Source organism: Dermochelys coriacea, chromosome 3 (assembly GCF_009764565.3).
Source record: "Dermochelys coriacea isolate rDerCor1 chromosome 3, rDerCor1.pri.v4, whole genome shotgun sequence".
Taxonomy (NCBI): domain Eukaryota; kingdom Metazoa; phylum Chordata; order Testudines; family Dermochelyidae; genus Dermochelys; species Dermochelys coriacea.
Window position 1 is genome coordinate 17658945 of NC_050070.1, and position 12578 is coordinate 17671522.

The 12578-nt window shown below is 46.1% G+C and overlaps 1 protein-coding gene across 1 annotated transcript in view; it reads right to left on the reverse strand.

The window, feature by feature from the left end:
- FKBP1B (FKBP prolyl isomerase 1B) overlaps positions 1–12080 on the reverse strand; it is a 50454-nt gene extending 38374 nt beyond the window's left edge. Inside the window, exons 1-2 of the mRNA XM_038396354.2 lie at positions 11895–12080; positions 4048–4095 (exon numbers count right to left, since the gene is read on the reverse strand). Coding sequence (XP_038252282.1) covers positions 4048–4095; positions 11895–11931 — 85 coding nt within the window. The 5' untranslated portion in view covers positions 11932–12080. The remainder of the gene's footprint in view (positions 1–4047; positions 4096–11894) is intronic.
- Between the last annotated feature and the right edge of the window lie 498 nt (positions 12081–12578).

Sequence of the window (12578 nt, forward strand, 5' to 3'; positions counted from 1 at the left end):
GATTCACAGAAGAAAAGCAGAGAAGACTTGAGATACACTTTCACTGGGTCTCAGTTGCCACTAAGATCTTCACAATGTAAAAAGCATCCATCTTTTCAAGCCATAGCAATTTAAAGAGGCATATGACTTTTACTAGAAAATACAAAGAATTGGCAGGCATCACACTATATGAGCAGACATCATATCCTATGGTACAAGATATCTTGGAAAGGCTTTATAATCAATTAAGTTCCTTATGGCTAGACAAGTTTTGGTTGGCTATAATTCAAGGCTCAAAAAATCTGCTACACCACCGGTTTTATTAATGCTAGCTCTAATTTCTGTTTTCACTATCTATTCCAAAATCACCCAGCTAATTAAAGACAAAGAATTTTGATTAAATTCCTTGCTTAGAGCCCAGTTCTTTTCTCAGATACACAAACACAACACCCACTGAAGTCAATGGGTGTTTATTCCCGAGCAGGATTGGGCTAAAATCATATTTTTGTATTTATGCTGACACAGAGCACTTCCAGATTGGATGAACGTATATCAAGCCATGCAAACATTAAGCTATATTGGCCAGATTCTCATCTAGAAAGACTGGTGTAACTTCATTCCATTCAGTGGCATTACTCTTGATTTACATCAGTCTTGCTGATATGGGAATCTGGCCTTATGCCCATAGATCTACAACCATTATAATGAGAATACTTTTTTAAGGCTGTATTGACTTTGGCTCGTAAAATACACAGAAAATTCTTCTCTTTTTGGCAGAGCCATATAATCAAATTCCACAGAAATCTGTGTTGTGTTAAATGGAATTTTTTTTCTTTTTTCATCATGATAAATTAAGCACATTTCATAAACTACTGATAATCTGCACACTATGCAGTAGATTTGTGCAATTTCACAATTGCAACCATGGCTTTCACCCATCAGAAACAAAAATTACAAAGCATTTGGTAATATATACATAAATACAAAATGTTTGGTAACATATGGCAAAAGGAATGACAACAATGTGCCCCCAGATCACTAGTGCAAGCCAAAAAAAAAAAAAAAAAGACAAGAGCATCATTTATTAATTCTGCTTTAAAATTCAGGGTCAATTTGGGTAGCTCCCTTGAAGTCAATAGTCAATGGAGCTGTACTGATTTACTCCAGCTGAAGATCTATCTGATCTTAAGTGTTTTAAAAAAAAATGGATTGATTTCCCAGTGGACATTAATTAGTTCTGTGACCATCAGCAAAATGCTGCTCTGAAACGTTTAATTTCATAAATAAATAATAATATAATGTGCACTGCTATAGCCCCTTTCAAACAAAAATCTCACAGCACTTCACAAACATTAATGAACTGAGGCTTGTAATATTCCTTCCAAGTGGGTAATTGCAGTATTATCCCAATTTTACAGATGGGTAAACAGAGGTACGGAGAGATTAAGAGCTCAATTCTCCCTCAATTACAATGACTGTGAATAAGAGCTGCCCTGCTATAATTAAAGGCTGAATTTGGGCCTAATTATTCAAGGGTTGCTTGAAGTCACATAGCAATTCAGCAGCAGTGCCTGCCAGGAACAGGATCCAGAATTCCTGATTCCCAATCCTATGCTTTAGCCATCAGACAAAGTGTTCAAAGTCATAACAAATGTGACAAAAACTAGAACTTTTAGAGATCTTGTTTAATGGAAAGCCACCACTTTCCATCACCTCCAGCTAGGGTTACCAACTGTCTAATCCAGGGGTGGGCAAACTTTTTGGCCCGAGAGCCACATCGGGGTGCAAAACTGTATGGAGGGCTGGGTAGGGAAGGCTGTGCCTCCCCAAACAGCCTGGCCCCGCCCCCTCCCACTTCCTGCCCCTTGACTGCTCCCCTCAAAACCCCCAACTCATCCAACCCCACCCCGCTCCTTGTCCCCTGACTGCCCACTCCCGGACCTCCCGCCCTTAACTGCCCCCCGGGACTCTACCACTCCCAGAAGCAGGTCAGCACGTCCCTGCGGCCCCTGGTGGGGGCAGGGGGCTTCACGTGCTATCCACTCCTAAAAGCATCGCCCCCACAGCTTCCATCCAACCCCCCATCCCCTGACTCTCCCCCTGAACCCTATCACACCTCTGCACCCTGACAGGCCCCCCAGGACTCCCACACCTATCTAACCGCCCCTGCTCCCCGTCTCCTGACCACTTCCCGCCAGAACCTCCACCCCATCCAACCACGCCCTGCTCCCTGTCCCCTGACTGCCCCCCCGGGACCCCCTGCCCCTTATCCAACCCCCACCCTCCTTATCATGCAGCTCAGAGCAGCAGGAGCTTGTAGCCCTGCTGCCCGGAAGGAGCCAGCTGTGGTGCCCGCACGGCAGCGTAGCTGTGCGGAAGGGGGGACAGCAAGGGAGGGGCCAGGGTCTAGCCTCCCCAGCCAGGAGCTCAAGGGCCAGGCAGGACGGTCCTGCGGGCCGGGTGTGGCCCGCAGGCCGTAGTTGCCCACCTATGGTCTAATCGCACAAACCCAAACACCCTTGCCCCGCCCCCTACCCCATCCTTTCCCCTGTCCCACCCCTTCTCTGAGGCCCCTCCCCCCGCTCACTCCATCCCCCCCTCTGTCACTCGCTTTCCCCCACCCTCATTCACTTTCACTGAGCTGGGGCAGAGGATTGGGTTCCCGGCCAATGGGAGCTGCGGAGTCGGCACACAGGGCAGGGGAAGCACACAGAGATTCCCCTGGGCGCCCCTGTGCCTAGGATCCAGAGGGACGTGCCAGTTACTTCTGAGAGTCACATGGAGCCAGGGCAGGTAGGGAGCCTGCTATATGTCCACTGTGCTGCCGACTGGACTTTTAGCGGCCTATTAAAATCTCTCAGATTGGTTTCAGTAGCCACCGTGAGATTGATTCCGATTCTGGGAGCCCCCTGGCCAATCTGGGAGGCTTGGCAACCCTACCTCCAGCCAGCTTGCTTTGAAGAGTTGACACTAAAGATTCCCCACACCAAGAACTCACTGAATTTAATTTTAAGAAACTATACTAAACTGTAGAAAAATACCTCCCTAATGTTGAGATACACCAGTACTAATGCCATTGTTATTCCCTTATTGTTACTATTATCAGTATTACAGTATGACCTAGCAAACTCAACTGAGACCAGGGCAATGTGCTAGGTGCTTACATACACATAGTAAGAGACAGTCCCCGCCTCAAATAACATATAATCTAAATACACAAGACACAATAGTCCTTGGAATAGGGGGACTAAACACCAGGTCTTCCATCTCTCAGGTCATATTCACTCTCTTTAGCCCAAAAAGAAAAGGAGTACTTGTGGCACCTTAGAGACTAACAAATTTATTAGAGCATAAGCTTTCGTGAGCTACAGCTCACTTTATCGGATGCATCCGATGAAGTGAGCTGTAGCTCACGAAAGCTTATGCTCTAATAAATTTGTTAGTCTCTAAGGTGCCACAAGTACTCCTTTTCTTTTTGCGAATACAGACTAACACGGCTGCTACTCTGAAACCTCTTTAGCCCAATGACTCTTCAAGTATTTATACACAATGGAAGAGCATCAATAGCAACACTGAGACCCATTTAAGCCCTTAACGTAGGACTTAAGTGATAGACAGCCTTTGTATTGGCCCACCCTGCACAGAGGTGAATTTACCCCAATGTCTGGGATACATGCTTTTATCTTATATAAAGCCAAAAGAAAGAAGGAATATCACTGCATCTCAATTAATGACCTCAGGGTCCGGGACGATGGAGATAGAGGGCCTGATCCAACACTGTGTAAAGGGTGTTTTCCACTTGCCTTCTATGGCTAGTGTAATGGAGCAGAGAATCAGGCCACAGTGTCATTTATTAACCATATGCTATTCCACATTCCACTTAGCAAAGAATAGCATGCACACATAGGTATTGTAGTTGGAGCTGCCCAGTTAAGAGTGATGCCTTCAGGAGACCCATCAGAAAAATATTAAATGACCAAGAAGGGGCAGAGGATCCTGAAATCTGAAATGACAAATGCCTCCCGAAGTGCAAAGCCGTCTGCACAGAACATTCGGAACACGCCTCACCTGTATAGTGTACCACGCACGTCTGACCCTTCTTTGGAAATGTCCGTCCTGTTAAAAATAGAAAAGTATATTTTGAATAAGTCTTTGATTAACCATCCTGTGTGGGAAAGTTTCGCTTTTAGTAGAGGTGGGCTCAGGAGGTTAGACTGGGGTTTGACTCTAGGGCTGCTTTGTGTCTGGGTGTCATTTTATCTTAGTCACCAATATTCAGGATGGGAGTGAAATGGTTTAGGATAAAAGGTCCGCTATCTAGTTTAGAAAGACGTGTTTTCTTATATTAATGTGGTTTTCTCCTTTCTGTCAAATCTATTATCTTTTCTTACTAGCTTTAAGATCTGATTTGTCCTCCTACAACTGCAGGGGGATGGCCTCTGGAAAGACATAATGAATTATAATTAAGGCTGCGATTCTTTCACGGAGGTCAGAGAAGTCACGGATTCCATGACTTTCCGCAACCTCCATGAGTTCCGTAGCAGCTGGTGCAGCTGACTTCAGGGCCACCCAAGCAGCCGGCTCCTGGGACAGCTTTTCGGGGGCCCCACGGCCAGCTGCACCGGTCACTTGTGGAGCAACCCATGACCAGCTGCTCCGGAAGTCCCTGGGGCCAGCCACACCAGCCACTACTCAGAAGACCCTGGGCAGCGGCTCCAGGAAGCGCCCAAGCAGTGGCCGGTGCAGCTGGTCCCACGGATTGCCCGAGGAGCTGTCCGGGGGCCGCCCCAGAGCCAGCCACACTGGCCACTGCTCGGGAGCCCCAGGGAGCTGGCTCTGGGGACCACTAGAACCGCGGTCGGTGTGGCTGGCTCCGGGGAATGCCCAAGCAGCAGTCCTTGGGTGGGAGGGGGTGCCCTGGGGACCATCTGAGCAGCAGAGGTCCCAGAGGCAATCCAGAGAACGGTCCCCAGGAGCAGTGGCCAGGAAACAGTCAACCCCCAGCACTGGAGTAGGGCCCTCCCACAGCAGGGGCCCCCCGGAGCAGTGGGGCCCCAGAAGTAGAGATTTAGTCAGGGGTATTTTTGGTAAAAGTCATGGACAGGCCAGCCTATGAATTTTTATTTATTGCCTGTGACCTATCCATGACTTTTACCAAAAAAATAAATATTGTGAATAAATCTTAGCCTTAATTATAATCATCTTTAATTTCACTGAACCTATATTTTGCTATTGTTCACAAAAGAATAACATTACACTATGAAGATGTGGTAAAGTAATGTGTTTGTATTCATAATTCCAATATCTTTTACTTAAGTCTACTTTAACAAGAACACATATAATTAGCAAGTGGCAATCGTTTTAAAAAAAAATCCCATCTCCTACAGTGCAAATGCATTTTCAAATCTGCAGTCACATGAGATAGTAAAGCACTGATGGGTGAAGAGAGATCTTGGTAGCCGCTTGTTAAAATTTTGACACCAAGGACAAGAGATCTGAATGATTTCCCTGTCACTGATAACAGTTGCCACCGCCTTCTCCCACTCTATATATTGCTAAAATAACCCCTGCCAACAGGCTTGGGCAGATCTATAAAGCTACAGGACAATTTTTCAGGATGTACCCAAAACCCTCCTAATAATGGCAAGTTAAAACATACACCATTGATTTGTGTATCTGAACTGGCAGACAGAGGCCCCATGTTCAACAGAACTTTGATCCACAATCCATCAGAAGGCCTTACAGTAGAGAACAGCAGGGATTCAGGTAGGAGCATAAGCTGATCCTGCCTGCCTTCTGTTGTCTCTTCTGCCTGAATGTAGTGTGCTAACGCGTTGTGCATTATATAGGCTATGAGCTGAGATACCCAATAATGCATAACAAGGTAGTGTACCAAAGCCAAACACCATGAACAGCAAATGGCAGGAGGACAGAGCCTATGATAGGCCAAGCACTGAGGCAGGCAGGTTCAACAGAGAATCACAGTACAAAATGGAAGCTGTGGTGCTCTTTACAACCTATTGTCTGGTCTGTTTAGATTGGAAGTTTACTCCTGGAGGAATCCTGCGCTGAAAAATTAAAAATTTTACATCAAACAAGTTAAAAATTATGTGCACAATATTTTAAAATTCTGCAAAGTTCTGAATATTTTGTCAAAATAATACAGTATAATCACACCATTTGCAATTATTTTGGTAATTTATTTCAAAATACCTGTCAGCAAGTATGTCTCTAACAATACAGACAACAAAAAAGATTCAGGAAATGTTTTTTGACAAATAGATTCCTTACTGGGCATATTAGCATATCTATATAGCTCCTCAGCGAGCAAGAAGGACAATCTCACACACATGCCCAGCCCTGCTTTCCTGATCCAGGTGTGGGGAAGCAGGCTCAGCCCAGCAGGATCCAAGTGTGAAGGGACTTGGTGTGGGGGGATCCATGTGTTGGGTGAGAGGGTCCTGCATTGGGCAGGGTGTGGGGCAATCTGAGTGTCCATAGCTGCAAACTTTTCCCTTAGCAGGAACTCCAGATAGGTAGTCACATTTTGAGGAAGGATGTATTTTCCAGGGTCAGCTCGGTAGCTGACCAGCCATTCCCCTCACAGATGTGCTGTTCAGTCACCCTAAGTTTGCATACTTCAGCAGCATACATGCTGAGGACAGAATTGCAGCACGGGAGCAGACACTTCCATTTCAGTTCCAGGAACAAGAACATTGGCTGAAAGAAGATGTCAGAGCACAGCAGAAAAACCTGTTTGAATGGCTGCTTTCACTAATGGCCACAAGATTGCAGGCTCCTGCTGTGCCCACACCATCGCATGAGTCCAGTCCACAGTACCATGAGCTGCATACCAGGAGCACTTTGGACAATTCCATGGTTGGGTGGCCCATGTAACTGGGACTTAATAGCAGCTGGACAGGGCAAATCTATCCCCCAGCATACTTTCACCCCTGTGGTGACCTCCTTTCCCTTGCAGTCTGCCACACCCTGGAGGCCTCCACAGCCATGCACCAGTGAAAAGGCCTTGCTAAATGCACAAGAAAGAGAAAGGAGAACATGCCAACTGACTCACAAAATTAGGAGATTTTTTGATGGTCCTGTTTGCACCATTCAGTGTTTGGTATATGCACTTTGTTTTATTACTGGTTGTGGTGTTGGTTTGTTACTGTTGTTTTGGTATGCAGGCCTGCCTCACAATGCTCCATTATTGTTATTTTTATAATGCAAATAAAGGCTTGTATTTTATTAGGAAAGTTTATTGTGCTCACTACATCACATCTTATAATGTGTATTTTGAATAATAAAGATAAACACAAGGTAAGGCAAAAGTTGTAACCAAACAATTTCTCCATACAGCTATGTACAGCAATCAATAGTAAATGCACTGCTCCCCCCCACATTACATTAAGAGTCATGTCATCCAAAATTCATAACAATCAATACCTCCCCCGTTCACTGTGTACAGTGACAGTGCACCCCCTTTCATTGCATGATGTGACAGTACCTCATTTACTGTAAACATTGCTGTACAAAAACATTCATAAATGTACTATTCTCCCTCTTCCATTGGTCCACGCAAGTCCATAACGTGAGATTACAGGGCATCCCTGATTTCCATTGCCTGCTCCAGCTGTGAGATCAGTGCACTTTCTGTTCAGTAGTCCATTACTGTCACAGGTCCATTCAGGGGCAAATGGCCCCCCTTTGACCTCAAAGACTGTGCCCAGCAAGGCACAATAATGCAGACATCACTGATGACACTGGAATCCAAATGGGTCTGTAGACCATGCCAGCAGGATTTCAACCTGCCAAACGCACATTCAACCACCATTCTACACCTTTGGAGAGTGTAATTAAACTTTCTTTTGCCAGACCCTCTGAGATCAGTATATAGTTTCATAGGCCAGGGCAAAAAGGGGGCATGAAGGGTTTCCCCAGAACAGCAGTGGGGACAGTAACTCCATTTATGACAGTGCCATTTGGTGGGAATAGCGTCCCAGCCTGTCCATGAAGGTAGACTATTGACCAGTGGAAAACCCTTCACATCAAGTGGGAAGATCACTGCACTAATGCCAGAATCCTCACTGAAGCAAATGTCACCACATTGAAGGAATGATCCTTATGCACCAACTTCGCTGGGTTGGACATTGTGTGTGGATGCCAGATTCTCGCATCCCAAAACAAGCCCTCCGCTCTCAGTTGATCTACACAGTCAGAGATGGCTGCAAAGACGCACTAAAAGCGTATCTCAAGAAAACTGATGTGGACATCACAAGCTGGGAAGAGCAAGCCACCAACCGACCCCAATGGTGCCACATCCTCCATCAGGTAGTGGCCCAGTTTGAGGAAAAGCACCTTGCCCTCAAAGCTGAAAACAGGGAGACCCGAAGGAAGGAAAAAGAAAGAACTTTCTCCCAGCAGGCAGCTGGCCCAACAGGAAATGTCTGTACCCACTGTGGTTAGATCTGTGGTTCCAGGATCGGACTCCTGAGTCATCTCAGGACCCATATGTACATCCGTGGTAGAGATCATCCTCAAATCGAGGGATTGCTGCCACAGCTGCTGCCGATTGTTTATGCCCATCACCTTTGGGTAAATCACATACCAGACCGCCTCAAAAATTCTGCCTCCACTTTACCTAGAGTTGATTTTCCAACACCAAATGGTTCCCAATGGAACTGTATCAGTCTGGGGTAGCCAGCTTCCAGATAGCTATAACAGCCTGCTACGGGTCCAATATAGTCGCCCTCATGAGTATGTTGAGATGCTGGAGGGTCAGGGCAAGCTGCTCACAAAGCACCAGAAATGTAGCTTTCTTCATGCAAAAGTTCTGGACACACTGCTGATCATCCCAGGTCTGCATGACGATGTGATCCTACCAGTCTGTGCTTGTGGCCCTGCTCCAGAAGCACTGGTCTACGTAGAGGGCAACAGCAGCTATACCAAAAGTCACGAGGAGCATCAGCCAGTTCGAGTTTTCCATGTCTGTATCATCATCCTTCTCTTCCACCATTAGCTCTGGCAGGTGCCTTCAGTGGGTCAGAAAACACCACCAAAATGCCCACCAGCATCTCATGAAAGCTCTGCCCATTTCCTGAAACAGGAACAAAAGCCCAAGCAAGAAAAGTTCTTCAAAGGATGACTCCTGGTTCTGACTGCTGGGAGCATGCAGATCAAAAGGACAACTCAGCAGAATGTGTTGGTGGGCTGCAACAACTTCCTGTATTGGGCAGGGAGGACAGTCAAGTTTTCCCATGCTGCACCACAAAGGGCTAGAGAGTGGTCACATTTCAGGAGTGTGCTAGGTAGTCTGGGATGTGATTGGTTGGACTTGGGGATATAGGTAATCTGGGATATGATTGGAGCCCCGGTGTGGGGCCCAGGGTCAAAAATTCTTAACCTAAAGTCATCAGTGAGTATTAACTCTCAACCACTGAGCTTTCAAAGCCAGGGTCCGTGAATTTGAGTCCCACTAACCCTGGGCTTACATTGCAGTGTAAATATTCTCTACCTGTCTAGCACAAATGGAGCCCTGATCTCAGTAGGTACTACTGTAATATCACAACTAATAACACTGCCAGGTATGATACAAATACAATCCAGTTAAATAATGCCCCATTCAATGTGGAAGTAGAGCAGAAAGAGTGTGATACAAGTGATCAGTGGCCCATATTCCACCCTGGCATAAATTGGTGTAATACTGTACCACCAAAATCAATGGAGATGCATCATCTTATACCAAGGCTGAATTAGGCTTGAAGATGTTAAGACCATCAACTAGTCACTACAGCAAATTGACTTCTGAGTGGATATGAGGGCAATAGTGCTTACTGGTTTTGGTTTTAATGACACTGTTTAAATCAATTGGATTGGATTAAGGTTGGCAACCAGGAGAAATCACATTGATAACTTTATTTTGAAGAACATCTTTCATACAAACCATATCCCAATACACTCTAGAGATGAATAATAAAATGGCAAGGCTAAATTCTGCCCTCACTTACACTTAAAATAGAAGAACAGTACGTACATCAATGGAATTACTCTGAATTTACAGCACTATAAATTTGAGCAGAATCTGGCTCACCGAGCTAAACAATAGTAGATGAAGAAGACAGTTAAAAGGCATAGGCAAGGGGGGAAATGATGTTGGGCCAACAGAGTTAAGCCAAGGATGAATTTGGCCCATTATAGAGACATGTATGGCTCTATATTAGTACTGACCAGAGATTCTAGAAATCCGTTTGCCATGGAAAAACATGGAAAAATGTAAAATTTGCATTTTTAAAGAGAATCTTTAGTTTTTACATTTTGTGAAAAAATAAAAACATGTATAGTAGAACCCTGGTTATCCGATCTAATTGAGACTGGGGTCAGATCAGATAATCAGGAGAATGGGCGCGGCTCCGGCTGTCTGGCCTGGGCGGCAGGGCTCTGGCTGCCAGCTTAAAAACTGTAAATATATTTATAAAACATTGTGATCAATTGATACCTACATATATTGTGGCTAAGGAAACTAAAGTTCAGCATTTCATTTTAATCATGGAAAAACATGGATTTTTATGTTTTTTATTAGAGAACTCTGGGGTTTTTATCACAGAAAACGAGGGTCCCTGGTAATGACATTTGTCTTCGAGAGCTATAGGATGATGTTCTAGCACCAGAGTGGAGCAGCCACTCTGAAAAAGTGATCCCATAAAAACAAAGATTAATACACTCTTTAATCTGGTCCGGTCAAAACGCGGGTGCCATCTGAAGTAATTCTGACATAAATGGCCTATGGTTCACGAAAAGGTTTGGAAATAAATTTAGAAAACTTTGTTACCGTGCATGTTAAATGACAATGTTCACCACAGCCACACACACTAATCAGCAATCATTTATTAAGTTGATTTTACTAGCTTATTCCCCAGCAGAATTTAACTCTTGCTGCTGCTGCCCCAATAATGCCTGATCCAGAGTGCGATTCAAAAGTGAACCTGCTTTCGCTGCTGACTGCTAAGGCTCACATTTTAAAGTGTGTGTGCACTGGACTATAATTTGCTCTCGTTACTAAATTACTTCACTGCACTTGGATTTATGCAGCTGTCAGCAAATGCCATTTAAATATCCCAAACCATTCACTGTCTCTGCTGTTGCCACCAAGGGAACAGCAGACACTGCAGCCTACTCATCCCAGAGAACCTAGCCGGCTTTCCTTCTGTTCCTCTGATCCCAGAGACCTTGCCCCCAAACCTCTGATCCCAGAACCCTCAGGCTTTTACCCTCCCTGATACTAGGGATGCCACCCTCTCCTCTTTCTCCCCTGCAGTCTTTTATTTCTTCTTCAGATGTTGGGCACTCCTAGGTTTCCCTTCATCTGGTCTCATATCATCTTTTGATGCCGGAGTTCCTGAGGCTGCAGTGATTCCAGATAACCCATCCTGATTCTGGAGTCCCTAGGCTCACTGTCTTCTCTAATGCTAGATCCCGCTCCTAATCCCAGAGACTCGTGAGCTTCCTCTGATTCCATATCCCCATCCCCAATGCAAGACACCCTTGTACTTCTGTCCCCTCTGACCACCTATCCATCCTTCCTCTCATCCACCTCCCACCCCCACTCCTGAAGCCAGAGACCCCTGGACTCCTTCCTCTTCTGAGATCAGAGGGAGCCCGGGATTCTCTGACATCAGATTTCTCTCTCTCTCCTGATGCAAGAGACCCTTGGGCTTCCCCTTCCTCCGAACCGAGATTCCCACGTCCCCTCCAGAAACCCTTCCTCTGCACTGTCCCTTGATCCCGGATCCCGCCCCCACGCCCGATGCCAGGGGGCTCCCTCTCTTGCCATCACAGTCACTCCAGTACCACTTAAAAGCAAATCAGGAGACACAGAGAGAGAGAGAGAGAGAGAGAGAGAGAGAGAGAGACCCTACCGTCTCCAGGGGAGATTGTCTCAATTTCCACTCCCATTACTGCACTGCTGGTCTGCGGCAACACAGAGCAATTCTTGCTGCCGCCTGGGTCACCCTCTGTGTTCAGCGGGGCACTACCCTGGCTTCCCCACGCCCGGACCCTCCGCTGAATGCATTCCCCTTCCTAGCTGACTGACAAGGAGCATCACAGCTGTCCATCACACACTTCCAGCCAATGCAAAAGCTGGGATGGGTGGGGGCTGCCTACTCGATCACCCAATCCCCCTTCTCAGCTGCACAGGAAAGGCAGGTCCCTCAGAGGGGCTGGGAGATGGGAGTGAGGGCAGGCCTCCCAGGCTGTCGTTGGCTGGGATTTGCTGCTGCGTGAAGCATTTAAGGACTTGGCACTTTAATACTCTTCCCTTCCAGCAAGTACTTGTTCCTTCCTCACACAGCATATACTCCTTAAATAGCCTTGCAGAAGATGCACCCCTGTGTGCTGGGGAATAAGCTAGTGCTGTCTGCCTAGAAGAATGCACTGCCTCTGCCAAATGCATCCTTCAAGGCAGATGTAGTCAGTTCAGTAGTTCCCAATCCAGTGGTACATGCCCCCAATACACGTTTTTGTGTCTGGTGCACTAGGCTCCCATTCTCTTCCTAATGACAAGATTCTGTGGTGTGTCAGTGCGTGTCACCAATGCCCAC